The sequence below is a fragment of the Globicephala melas genome, chromosome 14 (assembly GCF_963455315.2).
Source record: "Globicephala melas chromosome 14, mGloMel1.2, whole genome shotgun sequence".
NCBI classification, from domain to species: Eukaryota; Metazoa; Chordata; class Mammalia; order Artiodactyla; family Delphinidae; genus Globicephala; species Globicephala melas.
The window spans coordinates 13,694,388-13,719,000 of NC_083327.1; the positions used below are offsets into that span (position 1 = coordinate 13,694,388).

At 35.7% G+C, this 24,613-nt stretch overlaps 1 protein-coding gene across 1 annotated transcript in view; it reads left to right on the plus strand.

Annotated features, from left to right (window-relative positions):
• IRAK1BP1 (interleukin 1 receptor associated kinase 1 binding protein 1) overlaps positions 1–23,110 on the plus strand; it is a 40,293-nt gene extending 17,183 nt beyond the window's left edge. The window contains exons 2-4 of the mRNA XM_030859342.2: positions 2,031–2,096; positions 17,986–18,116; positions 18,224–23,110. Of these exons, the coding sequence (XP_030715202.1) occupies positions 2,031–2,096; positions 17,986–18,116; positions 18,224–18,494 (468 nt within the window). The 3' untranslated portion in view covers positions 18,495–23,110. The remainder of the gene's footprint in view (positions 1–2,030; positions 2,097–17,985; positions 18,117–18,223) is intronic.
• The last annotated feature ends 1,503 nt before the right edge of the window (positions 23,111–24,613 follow it).

Genomic DNA, 24,613 nt, shown 5'->3' on the forward strand with positions numbered 1-24,613 from the left:
GCAGAAGAATGAAACTGGACCCTTATCTCATACCATATACAAAAATCAACTCAAAATGGATTAGAGACTTAAATGTAAGACCTGAAACTATAAAACTACTAAAAGAAAACATAAGGGAAAGCTTCACGACAACCATTGGCAATAATATTGAGGGGCGTATCTATTTTTAATGTATTTTCTATGTAACTTTTGATATGTATTTTATGTATTTGACATGATTAAGCCAAAAAAATAATCCACCTAAGCGGAAATTGGTTGGCCAACATGCACTGAATAATTCCTATGTGTCACTCTTGGCAGTGACCTTACCAATGCCACAAAGGACCCATGATCTAAGAAACAAACTGCATTTAAAGACCAGTGGGGCCCAGGAGTTGACCATAGCTCCATCCCTGAAGTTCCAACATTGTATGATTGTAGCAAATATCATAACCTGTTCAATTTATTAGGGGTCAGCAAATAAAGCAATGCAATAGTGGGAAAATAAAAAGATGCAAAAATTTATAAAATATAAGTTCTGTCTATCCCCAAGGATGGGAGTAGGTCAAGAATTCATTTCACTAAATTTTAAAACCCTTTTGAAATGTAAATAAGAAATTTAACTTTTTAACCAGAATTATATAACCTATACTTACCCAGAGAATCAAAAAGCATTAATATTACTTTTCTAAGAACAGGCTGCTTGGGTCCAGTATTTCAGGAAATATTTATATCATAATGGTATAGCATGTGTGTTTGCTGAGTGCCTTCTGTGTCAAGCATTTTATTTACAACTTTTCATTAAATCCTCAAAACAGTCCCATGTGATCTTGGGGTAACAGCAGTGAATGGCAGCTTGAAGCAAGATCTTAGTTCCTTGCCTGGGAATCGAACCTGGGCTGCCTGGGTGAAAACGAGGAATCCTAACCACTAGACCACCAGGGGCTAGTGGCTAGAAGCAGAGCCCTAGCTCTTGACCTCTTTGAAAAACGAATTTTACAGAGACCAAGGTTGTAAAGCAGACACAGAGTTTATTAGAAGCACAGCACGTGTGGTAGAGCACAAAGAAAAGCAGTTTATTTAGGACAGAAGCAAAGCAGAGCTACACACTCAGAGAAGAGTGTGGGCATCTTCGCTAATAAAGAGCGCTAAAGGCGTGGTTTAAATTGCTTATGTAGGGGCCATCTTCCAGGTCTTTGTTTTCCTCTGGCCAATCATCTTGCTTGTTCCCCATATCCGATCTGACTCAGGGTCCTGTCTAATGTGCATGCGCATCTTTCGACCAAGATGGATTCCAGTGTGCGGGTCTCTAGGAGACTGGCAGAACATATTATGGGTTAGCCCCCCCCCTCCCTTTTTGATCCCCTAGGAACTTTTCTGTACATGTGAAGTTGGGGAGGTCTCCTTGACCTGAAGAATGAAGACGTGGTCATCTTATCTTTTTACTGCAGCAGAGCTTAGTTCCTCTCTGCTCCTGCTGTTATCTTTTCCTTGAAATGTCGTCAGGGGCCAGGGTGTGGTAGGGAGACAAGCTCCAATTGCTCAGTCTGACACACTCCAGCTGCTCAGCCTGGGACCTCCTACCTCACATGTAGTGTAACCTAATTTTATAAATGTGGAAACTAAATCTCAAAAATGTTGAGTAACTTGCCCAAAGTTGTGTACGATATGTTCAGTAAATTTGTATTATTTGTAAATTAAACATTTTTAAAACTCTGACATTCCTACAACATTCAGAATGCTTTATGTACAAATAATTCTTCATATATATATGTATACACCACCCTAAGTTCATACTTTTTGTACTAGCTAATGTAAAAATTACTACAAGTGTAGCCACAATTATGATGAAATTTCAGCAAATATGTATAAGTTTCTGAATTTATTTTATGTTACTTTTAGGAAAGTATTAAAACACCAGGCAAACCAGTTCTTTCTGCATATTTTGTCATTCTGATTTTAATAAGTTCAGGTTTATGCTTTATGTTTTAGAGTAATTGCATTTAGTAACCAAACATTTAGTAATCATACTTTTGTACTTTCTGTTTCAGTCAGAAAATGTAACTGTGACAAAGGATTTTCAAAGGGTAGAAAATGCTTATCACATGGAAGCAGAGGTATGTACTTATCTTAAATAATTGGAAACAGCACGACTTGTGGGGACAGTTTGCATTTAATTTTATTCTTGAAACTCAGTGTATATGAGAAATGCTTCTCATGGTATTGATAAAAGATCATTTTTCTCAGTCATTTTTGGTGTTACATATCTGGATGAGCTTTTAAAATAAATTTAATGAGATTTAAGAGAAATTGTTTTGAAGTGGAATAAAAATAGCAGATGGAAGTAGCATTTAATTGCCACGTGAATAAAATTTTAGTAATGTTATCATCTAGTGAGCAGGAAGCACTACAAAAGAAAAATTTCTTCTCCTCCGATAAATAGCAAATTAATAGTCATAGAATAAAGGACTGAAAGACTTTTCAACATTCTTTTGTTTCACAATGTAATTTTATTGTTTTGTGTTCAGGTTTATTTAAAAATAAAAACTACTCAACCTTTGCACAAATTAAAAAGAACAAAATATTTTTGTACACTCAATTAATGAAAACACTTAGTTCCTAAAACTGTCGAGCTTTTTACTTATCTTTAAAGATTGTATGATCAGGATTTTATGACACCAGAGTATGTTATATGTACTTGTGGCTAGGTTACAAGACTGCTCTCTCTTCCTGGCTCCAAACATCTTGGGGTACTTTGGGGCAGTCAGGCTGCCTCCTTTGCCCCAGGAAACAAACAGGAATGAGATTTGAATGGAATATTGTTTATCTAATCAGAGAATCTTTGCCATTAGAGGTGTAAAATACCTCAAGAAATCAACTAGTCCTACCTTCAGGCAGATAATAAATTATTTTTTCTAATTTTAAGGGTGTGACCTTAGGCTTAGATAGCTTAGGCTCAGATTTTTCAAAGATCATATTATAAGAATTAGAATGGAAATTAGGATCCTGGCTTCTTACCTCTTGAGACAGTAATTTCCATAACACACTGTTGTCCCTATACTTACTTTAATAAATTTATAATTTCTTCACTTAAAATTTAACCATCTTATGATGATTTTAGGGATCCATTTGGCAAATGTTATTCTGTAGTAGTGGGGACCAAAACATACCTTTCAAAACAGGATGAAGAGCGGTCTGGTAAGATTCCATACTATGGAAGTCAAAGACTGGGAGTTGTTCTAGCATCCTCCAGTAGTTATTACCTGTTTGGACTTCAGGTTGTAGTGAACATAGATGGGCTCTGGTTATCTTAGTTAATGGGGTTTGTTGTGAGGGTACACTAGTAAGTACACGAGCAGGAAAAGGAACAGTCCCAGCAAACATTCAGCCAGGCTTCATGGAAAACTGGCCAGTTTTTCAGACTGATTTATTCTAGGGACTGACCCGCCACGTACAGAGTGTGCTTTAGAGCTGCTTATTTTGTTGTAAGACACGGCTAAGTGAGGACTTGGCTGAACTCTACTCCTCGTCCTTTTGCTGTACTTACCTTTTTAATGTCTTGTATTTGAATTTCTTAAGAGAGAATCTGATTATATTTTGTATAGGGCTTCCCAGTAGCCAGAACTCTTATATAGTGTAGTCTAATACATGATTGCCCTTAAGTCAGCATCAGCAGAGACCAGGATGGTAGGGTCATGAGGTATAAAGTATGCCAACCTGTGCATAAAGAACAATGTGTGGCTTTATGGCTATGGCTATAGTGAACACCAAAACCTAATATCTGATGTATACCAATATTCTCGCAGATAGTTAAATATACAGACTAAGATTAGATGGTAGAACATGACTTTTCACATAATACCTGAAATTTTCATCCTGAAAGGCACTTCAGAGATTCTTTTTCTAACCTCCCGCCTACCCTGCTGCTTCAGCTTATTTTAAAGATAAGATATTGAAAGTTAGAAATTATCTAAGTGAGTTCTTTAAGGGTGGGTGGGTGTTTGTATGTTTGGGGTTGGAGTAAAACCTTGGCTTTGCAATTCTTATATCTCTACTCTTTCCACTTCTCATGTTGTTTTCCTGTTACAATTTCAGTGTTGGAGGGATTTTAAAAACCTGGGATATAGTAGGCATTCAATAAAAGTCTATTAAATAGAAAAAATAGCATAACCAGTTTCCCCCCTCCTTTTCCTTGCATGTTTCCATGTGTCAGGTGTTTTCCATACATTATCTCATCTAATTTTCTTTTAACTCTTCATCTTTGTTGTGAAATATTTTATACATAGATAGGTATGAATATAAAAGGCCAATTCCATTTTCAGACATCTAATCAATATACAATTTTCTAACATTAAACCAAGAATTGACTTACTAGTACTTATCCATTTTAATTATGTACCTCTCCAAGGACAAAACAAATATTTCTTCCTAGAACTATATACTTGAGGTTCAGTATCATATTAATGCTACTTTTTTCTTCTCCAAGTGTAAGGATCCCCAGTTTCTTTGGTCATTTCTTAGATGACAAGCTCTCTCTTTTGTTAACCAATTTCCTCCTAAAGCATCTACAACTATAGTGTCCTAATTGTGATTCCATATTAGAGAAAGATGATTATCTTCCCTATTCTGGAAAGTTTATTTCTAATAACACATATACGCCTGAACATTTTGGCACTTGCATCACATTTGTTCCCTTCTGTTGAGCTTACAGTCATAAACAATGATTACAACTAAAAAAGTGTCTTTCTCACTTGGGGCTTTTAAATCATATTTCTCCTATCTTATAGTTTGTTATTATCACCCTGTGTTCAGCAAAAATACTGCTCAAAATTGAAGGCCAACTATAGACTTTTTCAGAAAGCTGAAAGAATTCATTACCTGTAGACTTGCAATACAAGAAATGCTAAATGAAATTGGGTAGGTGGAATGAAATGGTACTAAAAAGGAATAGGAATCTACACAAAGGAATGAAGAGCACTGAAAATGGTAACTACACAGGTAGATATGATATTTTTCTTATATCATCTCTATTTCTCTACATCTATATAAAAGATAATTGTTTGAACAAAAATGACAATGACGAACTTTAGGAATTCTAACATATGTAAAAGTAAAACATACAACAGCAATAGCAGGAAGGTCAAGAAGGGAGAAATAGAAGTAGAATATTGTAGGTTTCTTATATATGAAATTGTGTATCTCCTGAAGGTAGATTGTGATAAACATGTATATACTATAAACTCTAAAGCAGACACTAAATTAACAACAACAAGAGTTATAGCAAAGAAGCCAATGAAGGATATCAAATAGAATAATAAAAATATACTCAATCCCCCCAAAGAAAGGCAGAAAGTGGGGAGGGGGAGAAAAGAAAATATGAGACAAATAGTATAGCAAGATCAGAGGTTTAAATGTAACCACATCAATAATCAAATTAAATATAAATATTCTAAATACCTCCATTAGAAGGCTTATATTTCAGATTGTATTAAAAAACACACCTCACCTGTAAGCTGCTTGCAACAAACATACTTTATTTTTTTTCTTTTATTAATAGAATTTATTTTTTTATATCTTTATTGGAGTATAATTGCTTTACAGTGGTGTGTTAGTTTCTGCTGTATAACACAGTGAATCAGCTATACATATACATATATCCCCATATCTCCTCCCTCTTGCATCTCCCTCCCACCCTCCCTATCCCACCCGTCTAGGTGGTCACAAAGCACCGAGCTGATCTGCCTGTGCTATGCTGCAATGAAGTGAGAGAGTAGCATTAACATATATGCACTACCAAATGTAAAATGGATGGCTAGTGGGAAGCTGCCGCATAGGACAAATGTACTTTAAATATGAGGGCACCAACTGGTTAAAAGTAATGGCAGACTTTCAGTTTCTTAGTCTACGTGTTAGGAGCTTAGAAGTCACCACTGCATCCTAACAAGTAAAAAGCTGAAAGAAAACTGAAAAATCAACAACTCTTCTAGGATCCATAAGAGAGGTGAGCATACAGGGCACACTGCTACCCCCCAAACTGGAGAGACAGACAGGCAGACACAGTGAGTCACAGCTTACTAGAGCAGAGACAACAGAAACCACCTCCAGAAACGGTGCCCGGATAGGAAACTCTGAACTATAATTGACAAATTCCTGGAGGCTCAGTGTGGACAACTCTGAGAATTAAAACTCTAGAGGATCCAGTCATAGAGGGGGACCCACAGTTTTGTGAGATTTACCTCCACGTGCTCGACTAGGTTCTCACTGTGAAGATGGGAAAAAACTTCCCTAGTGTGTCTGGCAGAGGGAGGGGAAAAGGAACCATTTTGAAATATGCCAGAGTACTCTGTTCTTCTTAAGAAAGTCTGTCCTCAGGAGAAACTAGTTAAGCAGACCCTAACCTGCTGGTATATTATCAGAGCCTAACTAACCAGAGGGAAGGGAAATACTGAAATCCAATCCACTCTAGCCATCTTCTTCTACCTAAAGAGGAGGAGAAAACAACCACAACAACAACAACTCAGAAATACTTGTGAAGTTCAGTCTGGAGGCACTGGCTCACTAAAAAACTGAGAATCATAAAACAGTAGAACACTTTCCCTCTCCCTATATCTTACCACCACATTACTAAAGACTTATTTACAGCAGTTCCTTTTACTCAATATATCATGTCCAGTTATCAAGGAAAAAATTACAAGGCACACCAAAAGGCAAAAAATGCAGTTTGATGAGACAGTGCAAACATCAGAACTAGAGATGGTAGGGATGTTGGAACTATCAGACTGAGAATTTAAAACAAATATGATTAATGTGCTAAGAGCTCTAATGGATAAGTAGACACCATGCAAGAACAGATGAGCAATATAAGCAGAGAAATTGAAATCCTAAGACCCAAAAAGTAATACTAGAGATCAAAAACACTGTAACAGAAATGAAGAATGCTTCTGATGGATGCAGAAGACTGGATGCAGTAGAGGAAAGAATCTCTAGGCTTGAGGGTATCTCAATAGAAACCTCAAAAACTGAAAAGCAAAGAGAACAAAAACTGGGGGAAAAAAAAACCCAGAATATCCAAGGACTATGGGACAACTACAGAAGGTATAACATACACATAATGAGAGTACCAGAAGGAGAAGAGAGAAAGGAACAGAAGAAATATTTGAAGCAATAATGACAGAGAATTTCCCCAATAAATGCCCAAAAAGACCCCTACTGGTGAGCATATTATTTTCAAACTACAAAAAATCAGAGATAAAGAAGAAAACGTGAAAGAAGCCAGAGGTAAAAACACTTTACCTATAGAGGAAGAAAAACAAGAATTATATCTGACTTTTCCTCTGAAACCATACAAGAAAAGAGAGAGTGGAGTTTAAACACTTAAAGTGTTGAGAGAAAAAAAAAACCCAACCTAGAGTTCTCTACACAGTATCCTTCAAAATTGAAGGAGAAATAAAGACTTTCTCAGACAAAAATTGCGGGAATTTGACTAAGACTGTTTTTTCGGGGGGTGGGGGTGGTGTTTTTTGTTTCTGGCCGCACCATGCAATTTGCAGGATCTTTCCCAACCAGGGATTGAACCAAGGCCACTGCAGTGAAAGCCCGGACTCCTAACCACTAGGCCAGCAGGGAAGTCCAAAAATTGAGGGAATTTGTTACCATTAGGGCTGCCTTGCAACAACTGTTAGAAGAAGTTCTTTGGAAAGAAGGAAAATAATATAGATCAGAAACCTGGATCTATGTAAAGAAAAGAAGAACATCAAAAAAGGAGTAAGTGAAGGTAAAATACTTTTATTTTTCTTATTCTTTTTCTTAACTTCTTATTTTATATTATAGTTGATTAACAATGTTGCATTAGTTTCAGTTGTACAGCAAAGTGATTCAGTTATACATATACATGTATCTCTTCTTTTTCAAATTCTTTTCCCATTTAGGTTGTTACATAATATGGAGCAGAGTTCCCTGTGTTATAGATATTTTTCTTATTCTTAATCAATCTAGTGAATACCAGTTTGTTTAAAGTAATAGCAACAATATATTCAATTTTGTATGCTTATGCATGTTTCTTATATATATACTTGTGTATGCTGATATATAAGTGAAATGAATGACTGTAATGATACAAGAGATGGGATGGAGGAATTAGGATTATTTTGTTATTATAAGGTACTCACACAACCCATAAAGTGGTATAGTGTTATTTAAAAGTGGACTTGGATTAGCTGTAAATATGTATTGCATACTTTAGAGAAACCACTAAAAAAGCTTAAAAATATATAACTGATATGCTAAGAAAGGAGAAAAAAGGGAACCATGAAATGCTCAGTTAAAATCACAAGGGCTTCCCTGGTGGCACAGTGGTTAAGAATCCACTTGCCAGTGCAGGGGAAGTGGGTTCCAGCCCTGATCCAGGAAGATCCCACATGCCGCGGAGCAACTAAGCCTGTGTGCCACAGCTACTGAGCCTGCGCTCTAGAGCCCACAAGCCACATCTACTGAGCCCGTGTGCCATAATTACTGAAACCCGTGCACCTAGAGCCTGTGCTCTGCAACAAGAGTAGCCACTGCAATGAGAAGCCCATGCACTGCAACAAAGAGTAGTCCCTGCTTGCAGCAACTAGAGAAAGCCCACACACAGCAACGAAGACCCAACACAGCCTAAATAAATAAATAAATGAAAAATTTTTTTTAATCACAAAAGGCAGAAGACAGAACTTAGAAAAAGGAACAAGGGCAACAAATAAACAGTAAAGAATATGGTGGATATTAATCCAACTATATCAGTAATGCTTTGAACATCAGTGGTCTAAACGCAGCAATTAAAAGAGATTGTCAAAGTGCATCAAAAAACACTACCCAACTATATGTTATCTGTGAGAAATCCATTTTAAATATAAAGACATATATAGATTAAAAGTAAATCCATGGAGAAAAATTAATCATGCTAACACTAATCAAAAGAAAGCAAGAGTCACTATTGTAATTTCAGACACAACAGACTTCATAACAAGGAGTTATCAGGGATACAGAAGGGCATTAGGTAACGATACAGGGGCAATTTTCCCAGAGCCATAACAATCCTTGGGGACTTCCCTGGCAGTCCTGTGGTTAAGACTCTGCACTTCCAGTGCAGGGAGCATGGGTTCGATCCCTGGTTGGGGAACTAAGATCCCACATGCTGCGTGGTGGCACAGCCAAAAAAAAAAAAACTCCTTAACGTGCATTCCCCAACTACATGAGGCAAAAACTAATAGAACTGCTAGGAGAAATAGATGAGTCTGCTATCATAGTTGGAGTCTCCAACTCCCTTTATCAAGAAGGGACAGATTCAGCAGGCATAAAATCAGTAAGGACCTAGTTGAACTTAACAGTACCATCAATTCACTGGATAGAATGGACATCTATAAATTACTTCCTCCAAAAACAGTATTCTTCTTCTCAAGCTCTCATGGAGCATTCACCAAGATAGAACACATTTGGAGTTTGGGTCTTTTGAGCACAATCCACCCATTCTCATTGCTTGGCCCTGCAGTAAACCTTTACTTTCCGCCCCCCCCCCACCAAAAAATACATTTTAGGCCAAAACTTATACCTTAACAAATTTAAAAGGATAGATCATATAATGTCTGCTCTCTGACCACAGTGGCATTAACCTAGAAATCAATAACAGAAACATAATTGGAAAATCCCAAAATACATGGAGATTAAACAACACACTTCTGAATAACATGGGTCAATGAAGAAATCTCAAGAGAAATTTTAAAATATTTAGAACTAAATGAAAGTGAAAATACAGTTTATCAAAATGTGTGAGATACAGTGAAAGCAGCTTAGAGAGAAATTTTAGCATTGAAGGCATATAGTAAAAAGAAGAAAAATCTAAAATAAATAATGTTTCCACCTTAGGAAACTAGAAAAAGAAGAGCAAATTAAGTCCAAAGTAAGCAGAAGAAAAATAATAAGAATTAGAGCAGAAATCAGTGAAACTGAAAACAGGAAATCAATAGAGAAAATTAGTGAAACCAAAAGCTAGTTCTCTGAAAATATCAATAAGATCGATAAGCTTCTGGCCAAACTAAAGGGGGGAAAAAAGAGAAAGAACAAATTACTAATATCAGAACTGAAAAAGGAGACATCACCACAAATCCTATGGAAATGCATTACAAGATAAGAAAACTACAGACCAATCCCTCATGAATATAGAGGCAAAAATCTTCAACAAAATATTTCCTACATACCAGCAACAAACAAGTAGAATTTGAAATTAAAAACAATTTTCCATAGCACCCCAAAACATGAACTACTTGGGTGTATATCTAACAACATATATGTACAAGATTTATATGAGGAAAACTTTGACACTCTGATGAATTAGATTAAAGAAGAGCCAAATAAATGGAGAGATATTCCATGTTCATGGATAGAAAGACTCAATATGGTCCGGATGTCAGTTCTTCTTCTATAGATCTATAGATCTATAGATCTATCTATAGATTTGATGCAGTCTCAACCAAACTCCCAGTAAGTTATTTTGGGGATATTGAAAAAAAAATAATTCAAGTTTATATGGAGACGCAAAAGAACCAGAATAGCCAATACAGTATTGAAGGAGAAGAACAAAGTTGGAGAAATGACATTCCCTGACTTCAAGGCTTACTAAAAGGCATCAAAAATCAAGATAGTGTAGTAGTGTTTGAAGAACAGACAAACAGGTCAATGGAACAGAATAGAGAGCCAAGAAATAGACTCCTGTATAATCAACTGATTTTTGAGAAAGGAACAAAGGCAGTACAATGGGGCACAATCATCTTTTCAACAATTGGTGCTGGAACAACAAGACATCCACATACAAAAAAAAAAGCATCTAGATACAGACCTTGCACCCTTCAAAAAATTAACTCAGAATGTATCATAGACCTAAAGGTAAAACACAAAACTATAAACATATGAGAAAACCTAGATGGCCTTGAGTATCACACTGACTTTGTAGATACAACACCAAAGGCATTGATCCATGAAAGAAATAATTGGTAAGCTGGACTTCATTACAGTTAAAAACTTCTGCTCTGTGAAAGACAATGTCAGGAGAATAATAAGAGAAGTCACAGACCCAGAGAAAATATTTGCAAAACACACTTATTTTAAAGGACTGCTATCCAAAATACACAAAGAACTCTTAACCTCAACAGTAAGAAAAAAAAAAAATTAAAAATAAACCAAAGACCTTAACAGATGCCTCACTAAAAAAGATATATAGATGGTAAATAAGCATATGAAAAGCTGATCCACATCATATGTTATTAGGCAGCTGCAAATTAAAACAAAAATGAAATGTCACTGCACACTTATTAGAATGGCCAAAATCTGGAATGCTGACAACACCAAATGCTGACGAGGTCGTGGAACAAGAGGAGCTCTCACTCATTCCTGGTGGGAATGCAAAATGGTGCAGTCATTTTGGGAGACAAAGTTTCCTATAAAACTAAACATATTCCTACCACATGATGCAGCAATCATGCTCCTTAGTATGTACCCAAAGGAGGTGAAAATGTATGCTCACATAGAAACGTGCACATGGATATTTATAGCAGCTTCATTCATAATCGCAAAATTTGGAAGCAACAAAGATGTCCTTCAGTAGGTGAATGGATACATAAACTGGTACATCCAGAAAATGGAATATTATTCATCACTAAAAAGAAATAAGCTCTCAAGCCATGAAAATAGGTATGAACCTTAAATGCCTATTACTAAGACAATCAGAAAAGGCTACAAACTGTATGATTCCAACTATATGACATTCTGGGAGAAGAAAAACTATGGAGACAGTAAAAGGATCAATGGTGCCAGCAGTTAGGGGGAGGGTGGGATGAATAAGGGGTGCACAGAGGAATTTTAGGGCAGTGAGAGTATTCTGTATGAAACTATAATGATAGATGCATGTCAGCATACATTTGTACAAACCCAGTGAATATAAAACACCAAGAATGAACTCTAATGTAAACTGTGGACTTCTGGTCATTATGCTGTGTCAGTGTATTGGGTTGGCCAAAGGTGTTATGGAAAAACCTGAAAGAACTTTTTGGTCAACCCAGTAGGTACACATATTGTAACAAATGTACCAGTCTGGTGGGGAATGTTGATTATGGTGGGGGGGGGACTATGTGTGTGGGGGGTAGAAGGGTATATATGGAAAACCTCTGTTCCTTCCTGTCAATTTTGCTGTGTGCCTAAAACTTCTCTAAAAAAATAAAGTTTTAGAAAAACAGATCAATGTGTTATTTAAGGCCTGTGTTTCCTTATTCATTTTCAGTCTGGATTATCTGTCCATTGATGTAAGTGGGATTTTAAAGTCCCCTACAATTATTGTGTTACCACTGATTTCTCCTTTTATGTCTGTTAGTATTTGCCTTATATATATAGGTACTCCTATGTTGAGTGCATATATATTTACAATTGTTATATCTTCTCCAACACATTAGACCAAATGGACTTAATTGATATATACAGAGCATTCCAGTAGAAAGCAGCAAAATACACATTCTTTTCAAGTGCACATGGTTCCATGTGCACATTCTCCAGGATAAATCACATGCTAGGCCACAAAACAAGTCTCAGTAAATTTAAGAAAATTGAAATTGTATCAGGCATCTTTTCTGACCACAATGCTATACGACTGGAAATCAACTATTTAGAAAAACTGCAAAAAAACACAAACGTGGAGGCTAAACAATATGCTACTAAAGAAGCAGTGGATCACCAAAGAAATCAAAGAGGAAGTCAAAATATACCTAGAGACAAATGAAAATGAAAACATGACAGTCCAAAACTTATGGGACACAGCAAAAGCAGTTCTAAGAGGGACGTTTACAGCAATACAAGCTTACCTCAGTAAACAAGAAAACTCTCAAGTAAACAACCTAACCTTACATCTAAAGCAAAAGAACTAACAAAACCCAAAGTTAGTAGAAGGAAAGAAGTCATAAAGATCAGAGCAGGAATTAATGAAATAGAAATGAAGAAAACAATAGAAAAGATCAATGAAACTAAAAGCTGGTTCTTTGAAAAAATAAACAAAATTGATAAACCTTTAGCCGCACTCATCAAGAAAAGAAAGGAGAGGGCCCAAATCAATAAAATCAGAAATGAAAAAGAAGTTACAACTGATACCACAGAAATACAAAGGATCATAAGAGACTACTGTGAACAACTATATGCCAATAAAATGGACAACCTAGAAGAAATGGACAAATTCTTAGAAAGGCACAATCTCCCAAGACTGAACCAGGAAGAAATAGAAAATATAAACAGACCAATTACAGTAACGAGCTTGAATCAGTAATTTAAAAACTAACAACAAACAAAAGTCCAGGACCAGGTGGCTTCACAGGTGAATTCTACCAAACATTTAGAGAAGAGTTAACACCTGTCCTCTGAAACTATTCCAAAAAATTGCAGAGGAGTGAACACTTCAGAACTCATTTTGTGAGGCTAGCATCACTCTGATACCAAAACCAGATAAAGATATCACACACAAAAAAAGAAAATTACAGGCCAATATCACTAATTAACATAAATTCAAAAATCCCCAACAAAATATTAGCAAACCGAATCCAACAGTACATCAAAAAATCATATACCATGATCAAGTGGAACTTATCCCAGGGATGCAAGGATTTTTCAATATCTGCAAATCAATCCATGTGACACACCACATTAACAAATTGGAGAATAAAAACCACATAATCATCTCAATAGGTGCAGGAAAAGCTTTTGATAAAATTCAACATCGATTTATATTAAAAACCCTCCAGAAAGCAGGCATAGAGGAAACACACCTCAACATGATAAAGGCCATATATGACAAACCCACCACTAACATCATTCTCAACAGTGAAAAGCTGAAAACATTTCCTCTAGGATCAGGAATAAGACAAGGACGTCCACTCTTGTCACTTTTATTCAACACAGTTTTGGAAGCCCTAGCTACAGCAATCAGAGAAGATAAAGAAATAAAAGGAATCCATGTTGGAAACGAGGAAGTAAAACTGTCACTGTTTGCAGATGACATGATACTATACATAGTAAATCCTAAAGATGCCATCAGAAAACTACTAGAGTTCATCAATTAATTTAGTAAAGTTACAGGATACAAAATTAATACACAGAAATCTGTTGCATTTCTATACACTAACAATGACATATCAGAAAGGGGAATTAAGGAAACAGTCCTATTTACCATCTCATCAAAAAGAATAAAATACCTAGGAATAAATCTACCTAAGGAGGAAAAACACCTATACTCTGAAAACCATATGACAGTGATGAAACAAATTGAAGACAACACAAACAGATGGAAAGATATACCACGTTCTTGAATTGGAAGAATCAATATTGTGAAAATGACTGTACTACCCAAGGCAATCTACAGATTCAATGCAATCCCTATCAAGATACCAACGGCGTTTTTCACAGAACTAGAACAAATAATTTTGAAATTTATATGGAAACACAGAAGATCCCTAATAGCCAAAACAATCTTGAGAATGAGGAACAGAGCTGGAGGAATCATGCTCCCTGACTTCAGACTATACTACAAAGCTACAGTAATCAAAATAGTATGGTTCTGGCACAAAAACAGACACATCCATGAAACGGGATAGACAGCCCAGAAATAAACCCATGCACTTATAGTCAATTAACCTACAACAAAGGAGGCAAAAATATACAGTGGAAAAAAGACAGTCTCTTCAATAAGTGGTGCTGGGAAAACTGGCAGCTACATATAAAAGAATGAAATTAGAACATTCTCTTACACCATGTACAAAAATAAACTCAAAATTGATTAAAGACCTAAATGTAGGACTGGATAGCATAAAACTCCTAGAGGAAAACATAGGCAGAAAACTCTTTGACATAAATCACAGCAATATTTTTTGATCCGTCTCCTAAAGTAAAGGAAATAAAGGTAAAAATAAACAAATGAGACCAAATTAAACTTAAAAGCTTTTGCACAGCAAAGGTAACCATTGAAAAAAATGAAAAGACAACCTACTGAATGGGAGAAAATATTTGCAAATGATAAAACTACCATATGACCTAGCAATTCCACTCCTGGGTATATATCTGGAAAAAACAAAAACACTAATTCAAAACGATACGTGCACCCCAGTGTTCATCCAGCATTATTTGTAACTGCCAAGATACGGAAGCAACCTAAGTGTCCATCAACAGATGAGTGAATAAAGAAGCTATGGTGTATATGTGTGTGTGTGTGTGTGTGTGTGTGTGTGTACACAATGGAATACTACTGAGCCATAAAAAAAAGAATGAAATTTTGCCATTTGCAGTAACATGGATGGACTTGGAGGGCATTATGCTAAGTGAAATAAGTCAGACAAAGAAAGGCAAATACTGTATATCACTTACATGTGAAGTCTAAAAAATATAAAAAGCTAGTGAATAAAACAAAAAAGAAGCAGACTCACAGATACAGAGAACAAACTAATGGTTAGCAGTGTTGGGGGGCAGGGGCAATATAGGAGTGGGAGAGTGGAAGGTACAGACTATTGGGTATAAGATAGGCTCAAGGACATAGAGTTACAACACGAGGAATAGAGCCAATATTTTGTAGTAACTGTAAGTGGAAAGTAACCTTTTAAGTTGTCCAAAAAATAAAAAATTAAGTGCAACTATTTAAAAAAAAACAGATCAGTGGCTTTCAGGGGCTGGGATGTGGAGAGCACAGGGGAATTTGAGGAAGTTGATGGGACTGATCATAATGGTAGCTACATGAGTAAATGCATCTGTCAAAATTCATAGGACATATACTAAAAGGAGTGTATTTTGCTCTCTATAAGTTATGCCTTAATAAACCTGACTTTAAAAAAAACCAGGGCTTCCCTGGTGGCGCAGTGGTTGAGAGTCTGCCTGCCAATGCAGGGGACACGGGTTCGTGCCCTGGTCCAGGAAGGTCCCACATGCCGCGGAGCGGCTGGGCCCGTGAGCCATGGCCCCTGGGCCTGCGCATCCGGAGCCTGTGCTCCGCAACGGGAGAGGCCACAACAGTGAGAGGCCCGTGTACCGCAAAAAAAAAAAAAAATCAAAGGGGTGCATAAAGATATACCATGCTAACAATAACCAAAAGAAAGTTGTAGTGGCTATGATAATATCAGACAGAGTAGATTTCAAAGCAAAGAGTATTACCCAGATAAAGATGATTTTATAATGATAAATGGGTCAATCAAGAATATAACAGTCTTAAACACTTATACATTTAATATTAAAGCTTCAAAATACTTAAGGCAAAAATGATAGAACTGAAATATTTGAAATTTAAATAACATACTTCTCAATAACCCATGGGTCAAAGGAGAAGTTAAAAGAGAAATTAAAAAGTGCATACATTTAAGGGAGAATTTATGCCAATTCTGTACAAACTTTTCCAGAAAATGAAGAAGCTGGAATACTTTCCAACTCATTATTTGGAACCAGAAGATAACAAAACCGGTGGGGGTGGGGGGAGGGCGGGGGGACATTACAAGCAAAGAAAACTACAGACCAGTGGTCCATCATAAACTTATGTGCAGAAATTATAAACAAAACTTTAGCAAATCAAATCCAGTGATATATAAAAAGGATAATATATAATGACCAAGTATGGTTCATCCCTGGAATGAAAGGTTGTTTCAACATTCAAAAACTGGTCAATCTAGTTTATCATATTAACAAGAAAGAAACATATGATGATCTCAGTAGATGAAGAAAAACATTTAACAAAGTCCAACATCCATTCCTAATAAAAATTCTCAGCAAACTAGAAATAGTAGGAAACTTCCTCAAAATGATGAAGGGAACCTGTGAAAAATCTACAGTTACCATCATATTTATTGATGAAACACTGATTGCTTTGTGCCTAAGATCAGGAACAAGACAAACGTATCTACTCTCACAACTTCTATCCAACATTGTACTTGAAGTTCTAGCCAGTGCAGTGAGGCATGAAAAAGAAATAAAAGGCATCCATACTGGAAAGTAAGAAGTAAAACTGTCTTTATTTGTGGACAGCATGACCATCAATGTAGAAAATCTAAAGGAATCTACAAAAAAACTATTAGAACTAATAAACATCAAAAATATAAAATACCTAGGGATAAATCTGATCTTTTAACTGTGTATGCTGAAAACTACAAAATATTGCTAAGAGAAATTAAAGAAGACCTAAATAAATGAAGAAACATACCTTGTTCCTGATTTGGAAGACTCAGTATCATTAAGGTATCAGGTCTTCCTTAATCTATATTTAGAGTCATTGCAACCCCACTCAAAATCCCAGTCAGCTTTAAAAAAAAAAAAAAATGAAATTGACAAACTGATTATAAAAGACATTATTCACTTAGTATTGAAACCAGATAGAACATCAGTCTTCCCTGGATAACATTTATGATTAAAGGCAACTGTTCTTCAGTGTATAAGATGACTCAGGAGGTTACCTCATCCCTCTCTTTCTCTTTGCTGCTTCCACATATTTAAAGACAGAGGACATAGTGAAATAGATGAACTTCTGCATATAGATCTGAAAATAACTTTTGGAAGAAGAAACATACCTCAAATGACAGCAGTGAAGTATGAAGTAATTACCACTAATCAGGAAGCTAACTAATGGCATAGATGACTAAAGAGTCATGAAACATTCATCAGGGTTAGAATTTAGCTGAATAATAAAGTTGAAGAGGAAACCCTCCAGTTCTCTTTCATAAAAAGTCTCTGACTGATTTAAAATGAAGTTTTAAATGTTCAAGTCAACATTAGATAAATTACAAAATTCATAAGCAAAAATAAATTTAATAACAAAATTTAGTTATAAGTACCAAGTAGGTCTTTCATATCTGTTACATACTATAAAATGACCTCATTGTAACCTGGCTTTACTTTTTTTAACTCACATTTAGAGAAAGATTTGAAATAATGCATCAGACATGAAAATAATTTCAATTGTCATTTCATTTACAGGTCTGCATTACATTTACTGAATTCGGAAAAATGCAAAATATTTGTAACTTTCTTGTTGAAAAGCTAGATAGCTCTGTTGTCATCAGCCAACCCCAGTTCTATCATACTCCAGGTTCTACTGAGAATCTTCGGTAAGTTAAGCACATCTTTAAATTAATTATCAACCAATTAAACAAAACTATTCAGTGCTGCGGTTTGTTGACTGTCGTATTAATAATCTCTGCATTTAATTCCTAAGACGGCAAGCCTGTGTCGTTGCTGTGGAAAATGCATGGCGCAAAGCTCAAGAAGTCTGTAATCTTGTTGGCCAAACTCTAGGAAAACCTTTATTCATCAAAGAAGAAGAAATGAAAGAATGGGAAGGCCAAATAGATGATCACCAGTCATCCAGACTCTCAGGTTCGTTAACTGTACAACAAAAAATCAAAAGTGCAACAATATATGCTGCTTCCAAAGTATTTGTAACTTTTGAAGTAAAGGGGAGAGAGAAGAAAAAAAAACATACCTGAAATTCTGACCAAAATATATTGTGTTTGTATCTTTTTGTCTATTTTTATACTTTTTATAATGTTTGCTTTTGTCCTGAATATATGTATATTGTGTAGTATATAAGGTGTTTCTCCCTCAAGCCTGTCAATCCTTGAATATAGTTCCACAGAATACTTATGTTTACTTTCTGTTTTTGAAAACTTACTGTGGGAAATACTGTTTGGGAATAAATGTGTTATATGTGCACACTTGCATAGTGACAGTTCATATAAGTGTATGTGTAAATAATTTTATATTCCTACTACAGGACAAAATATTGACAGTTATTAACATGATTGTTAACATTCATAGAAAGAATGATGAGCAATACATAACTCTTGATAAAAGGGTAATGAGATATACTAAGAAAATATTTTGATGACAGAAATAAAAGATAATATATTGACCAGACTCTCTTCACTAGGGCTCCTTTGATTATACCAGCACTCTCCAGTACAAATATATATAATGCAATCCATATATGTAATTTAAAATTTCCTAGTAGTTACATTTTTTAAAAAGTGAAAAACAGTTGAAGCTAATTTTAATATTTTATTTAACCCAGTATATCCAAAATATTATCATTTCAGCATGTAATTATTCTTAAAATAATTAATGGATATTGTATATTCTTTTTTATACTAAGTTTTCAAAATCCAGTGTGTATTTTATATTACAGCACATCTCAATTCAGATGCTAAATTTTCATCAGAAATACTTGATCTGTATTTAAGTTTCTTAAAATATAGGTGGAAAAAATAGATTCACACACCCAGTTGTTCCAGACATTCTTGAAAGATCTAGTAACTGGATCACGTGTCAGTTTTTAAATTAAAAATGTTTTTTTAATTTAAAATTCATTTCCTTAGTTGCACTAGCCACATTTCAAGGACTCGAAAGCCATAAGTAGGTAATGGCTACTGTGTTGGACAGTGCAGGGCCATACACTGAGAAAATTACTGATCCTTAAGGCTATCTGAGCAAGTACATATCATTGCTATTGCATTATACACCATCTGCAGGTGTGTCTACATAAGCCAAGTCTGTTCTGCAGCACAGGCTTTCCATTCCCTGCCATACAGCTAAGCTCTAGGGTTTTTCCTTTGATAGAGCTTGACACTCATATACCAATGTTTCTTTCCTATAACGTATTCCAGTATGTAGTTTTCATCCCCACCCACTTTCTTAAGTGGCACTAAAACCGCTTAATCCATCTCTTCTGTAGTATCCTTGGTGGGAAGGAGTGTGGAAGCTAAGAAGAAAAATTTTAGAATCCAACACCGCTATTTTAAAATCCTGATTTTACTACTAGAATGTAAGCTCCTTTAGAATGGAGATCTTGTCTTTCTCATTCACAGCTGCATTCTCAGTCTTAGCATAGTGACAGGGCCAACACAGAGTAGGCTCTCAAATATCTGCTGAGCAATGTACTGGTTATAGAAACTTGTCAAGGCACTTTAATTTCTTTAAGCTTCTCTTTCCTCACCAATGAAATGAGGCTAATAATACCTACCCTGCAGTGTTGCTATAAGGATTAAAGTTGATAACTGTAAGACCACAAGGATAATGCCTAGCACATAGCAGTTACTTGGTAAATGGTAGCCACTATACCAGCTGCATTCTTTGATTATTGTCAACCCAAATAAAAGTTGGCTTTTCCAAATCTATCATTAAGATGAATTTTTAAATAGTCATATTAAAAATAAACTTATCAGAAAACCAGTTTAAGGTATGTTGAAGTTTTATTTCCAAAAAGAGTTAAATAAATTATATTTTAGCTTTTATTTATCTAGTTGGGTAGAAAAGTACTATTGAGTCTGTACATCAAGAAAAAAATTGTTCATACTCAATAAAATTTAACCACGGGGGCTGGTTTTTCTTAGCCATGGCTTCATTGGTATCTTTGGTCCTATCATATTTGGTAAAGAAGGTTTTCAACTTAGCAATAAATACCTAAAAACAAATTTTAAGTTAGCAAACACTTTTTAGAATTTATAGGCATTTTTAAAGATGTTGCCTCAAAAAAAACCTATAAAATGGACAGTCCTACAATTCTGTACAGCATCTAAGAGAAGTAATCCTTCAAAGATTGGACTGGTTTATGTATGACATCCTGTGTACTTTAAGACTAAGGGTATCAAATTTAGTTGTCAGTTAATGGCAAGTTAATTTCTGACACATGGCAGATACTGGAGTATCACAATGAATTACTTAGGGGACCTGTGCCACAAAGCCTGCTAGAATAAACCTATCCCGAACTTAATCCTTAATCCTGACAATTTCTTTCTTCTGAACCCCTTTTTAAAGAAAATCTTTCAAGAAAGAAAAAATTGTAATTGCTGTTTTCTGAAAGAAAATTTCTTTCTAATTAGGATATTTGAAACAAACCCACTATGTTCCAAGCTCCTTTTTAGAAGGAAATACTATTAAAATAAGGTTTCTGAATATTACTGATAAAATTTAGGATTCCATTCAGCTACATGCTAAAGATTACATTTTTTGTAGTATTTACCTTACTTATATCAGTATTCTTATTTGACAGTTAATTTGAGTTCAATGCAAATAAGACCTGGAAAAATATTTTTTAACTTATGATTCTGTGCCTCATATTCCATAAATATTGTTAGGACCTCCTTGGAAATGTAGGTTTAGGAGATGCAAATTCTGTCAGACTTGTTGATGAGAATTTGATAATGAGGAATCCTTCTCACTGGCCTACAAACAATAAAAACATGAATTATGAGGTCAAAAGTGGGAGTTAACATATTATCTACATTACAGAATTATGTGGAAGACAAATGTATTATGATTCATTCCAGAAAAAAACTATATAAATCGGTTTAATCAAAATAAAAAACATTTATTATTTTATTCGTATTATATTTGCAGCCAAATAGTTTCTAATAGCCATAAAATCTCCTGTGGCCTAAATCACTTTAACATGTTCAGTTATGTTAAAAGACTAGAATTAACAGTGGCTTATCCAAGTCAAACACTTCTCAGGGTGAGGTAATAGATACTTTTCAAGAGGAATTATTTGTACTATTTTATTAAAAAGAATAACATCCTTTTATAACCTGTTTAGCAGGGGGATATACTCTGGAGCTCTGGCTTCAGTGTCCCAACCAAAAGCACTCCCAAACAGCCATGCCACTTATGGACGCTCACCAGTCCCACCTCAGAGTGAGCAAATGCTGGCTTTGGACTTCAGATGTAAGTTGGTACTGTCGTAACAGTGAAAAAACAAAACAGCTAATGAAAAACATATTATTTGCTACACAGAGTTTGATTTATCAGGGTTTCATATGCTTGATACAATTAGTAAGGCAAATAAGTGAACCAAAAACGAAAATCAGTTTCCACACTAAGAGATTAAAAGCCTAGGTGGCAGGAGAAAGTACTAATCTAAATGATCCTGAAACAAGGCAGTAATCCCTGAATTTAAAAAAATCCTCCAGATATCACGTTGCCATCTGGTGGCAGTGGGGGGGTGTGCGTGTGTGTCCATTTTTTTAAATATAGAGATTCTGTCATCCTCTCTGCTCCTTCCCTTCTACAAACGATTTTGCACAAAAGACCCAAAAACAGGTAAATAGTTCCAATACTTCAAACAGAAAAATCTACACTAATCACATTCATTACATCCTAATTTTTCATCAGTTTCTATACAAGACTATGAACTCCTCAAGGGTAGGGCTATGTCTTAAACATTTCTCTTCCTAGTACCTGGCTAATAAAAGGCTAAGAGGAGGAAAAGCTGGTTGTCAGTGATTCTGCTTTATTCCCGCATCAGAAGGATAGCATTCATAGCGGAGTACCTCAATGTTGGTACACATGGACGTGGGGAAGGGAGATGCAGGGCACTGATTCCAGAGTCAAGTACAAATACGATTTTCTATAACAGGCTTTGAAAATTAATGGCAATGGAAACATTCAATTTAAACATCTATTTATTAAAAGTTTTAACTGAATTTATTAGATGCAGTTTTATAGTGGTTACAGTCAGAATTTCAAAAGCAACTTTCCCTGAGAGTGTGCTATGGGCTGTTTTTTTGTTTTCTGTTGTTGTTTGGCTCTAGTTCACTGTTTTTATTTGCATAACCACCTTTCTCCCAGACAAGCAACATTAGCAAAAACTTAAGGCAAAGATGCCTTGTTGGTGACCATCCTGTTCAGTTTTCTTCCGCGGAGGGTCTTCTCAGTGGCCGTTTACCACATGGAGTTCATGCTGTGCTTGCATATTTTCTCCTGGATCAGCTCTAAGTGAGGACCTTTGCCCTACCCTCCTGTCACCGCTGAGAGTGATTATACTTGTGCCACACATTGCTCACCCACAGGCCATGACAAACTCTCAGGGAAAGTTGCTTTCTTTGAAATTCTGACTGCAACCGCTATAAAACTGCATCTAATAAATTCAGTTAACTTACAACTTCTAATAAACAGATGCTCAAATTGCCTGTTTCCATTAATTTTACTTGCAAAACCTATTTTAGAAGGTTATATTTGTACTTGATAGCAATAATGAATTTTTATCTCATACAAAAACAGTTTTTATGCTTTTTCTTTTTACCAAATCAGCCATGTTTATTGTAGTGGGACAGGGAGGGTGGGAGGGAGGGAGACGCAGGAGGGAAGAGATATGGGAACATGTGTGCATGTATAACTGATTCACTTTGTTACAAAGCAGAAACTAACACACCATTGTAAAGCAATTATACTCCAATAAAGATGTTTAAAAAAAAAAAAGAGTGAGTGTAATGATTCAGATAAATCAAGTCTAGCCCAAGTAAGTAAATAGCATCAAAAGAAAATTTTTCTTAGTTTATGCTAAGCTAATGATGAAAGGTCTAAAGTATTACATTCTATATTGGAGTAGGAGGTGAGGTATAATTAACTTAAAGTTGAATGTCAATCAAATACAATACAAAATTATTTTAATATAGCAAATGTTCCACTAGCTCAATACCTGCAAGGAAAGCACAGATTTCTTCTTCATTGTACCTATTCCTAAAATGATAAAGATGCAGTGATATAGACTGTTGTGTTCTGCAAAGAATCCATTATGAATATGCAGCTGAAACCTTTGAAAATTTTGCAAACCACAGAGATCGGCATATATTTGAGGAATGACTATATTTGTTTCATTCTGTAGGAATGTTGAGAATTCATAGCATCCCCAAATGTTACTACTCTTAAACGTTACATTCATTTAAAGTATTCAGGGACTTCCTTGGTGGTCCAGTGGCTAACACTCCACACTCCCAATGCAGGGGGCCCGGGTTCTATCCCTGGCCAGGGAACTAGATCCCATATGCCACAACTAAGAGTTCTCATGCTGCAACTAAAGATTCCGCATGCTGCAACTAAAGATCCTGCATGCTGCAACTAAAAGATCCCGCATGCCACAACTAAAAGATCACACATGCTGCAACTAAAGATCCTGCATGTGCAACTAAAAAGATCATGCATGCTGCAACTAAAAGAACTCGCATGCTGCAATGAGGATCCCGCACGCGGCAACGAAGATCCCTCATGCTGCAACAAAGTCCCAGTGCACCCAAATAAATAAATAAAACTTATTTTAGTAAATAAATAAAATATTCAACTGTTCGTTTGAATAAGAAACAGAGAATTGATGATCTCACTAACATTAGATCCAACACTTTAGACATGTTTATCTAAATGATTAGACATTTCATTGTCCAATATTAACTAATGGTTTTTCATATTATTTGGTGGCAACTCTGGAAACATAACCCTGCAATAACCACACGACTGAATAAGTATGAGAACACCTGCAGCTCTGAGACTTGGAGAGATTCTAGCCCTCACTCCATCACCGCAGCCCTGATGGCAAGAAGAGCAGAAACCCCAGCAGTATCTATAGAGCCACCCAACTACTGCTTCTCTATGTGTTCAGGAAGGGAATATGGGGGTTGAGAGAATAATGAACTTCTTGGAAGATAGCAGGCATGATAGAGGCTGTCACATCACTCCCAGAAGTATATGTGGAGGCAGTTCCTTCAATGCTTAGTTTGCAGTTTGCAGCCTGCTACCTGCCAGAGCTTATTACGACGAGAAAGAACCATGTAAAGTCTGA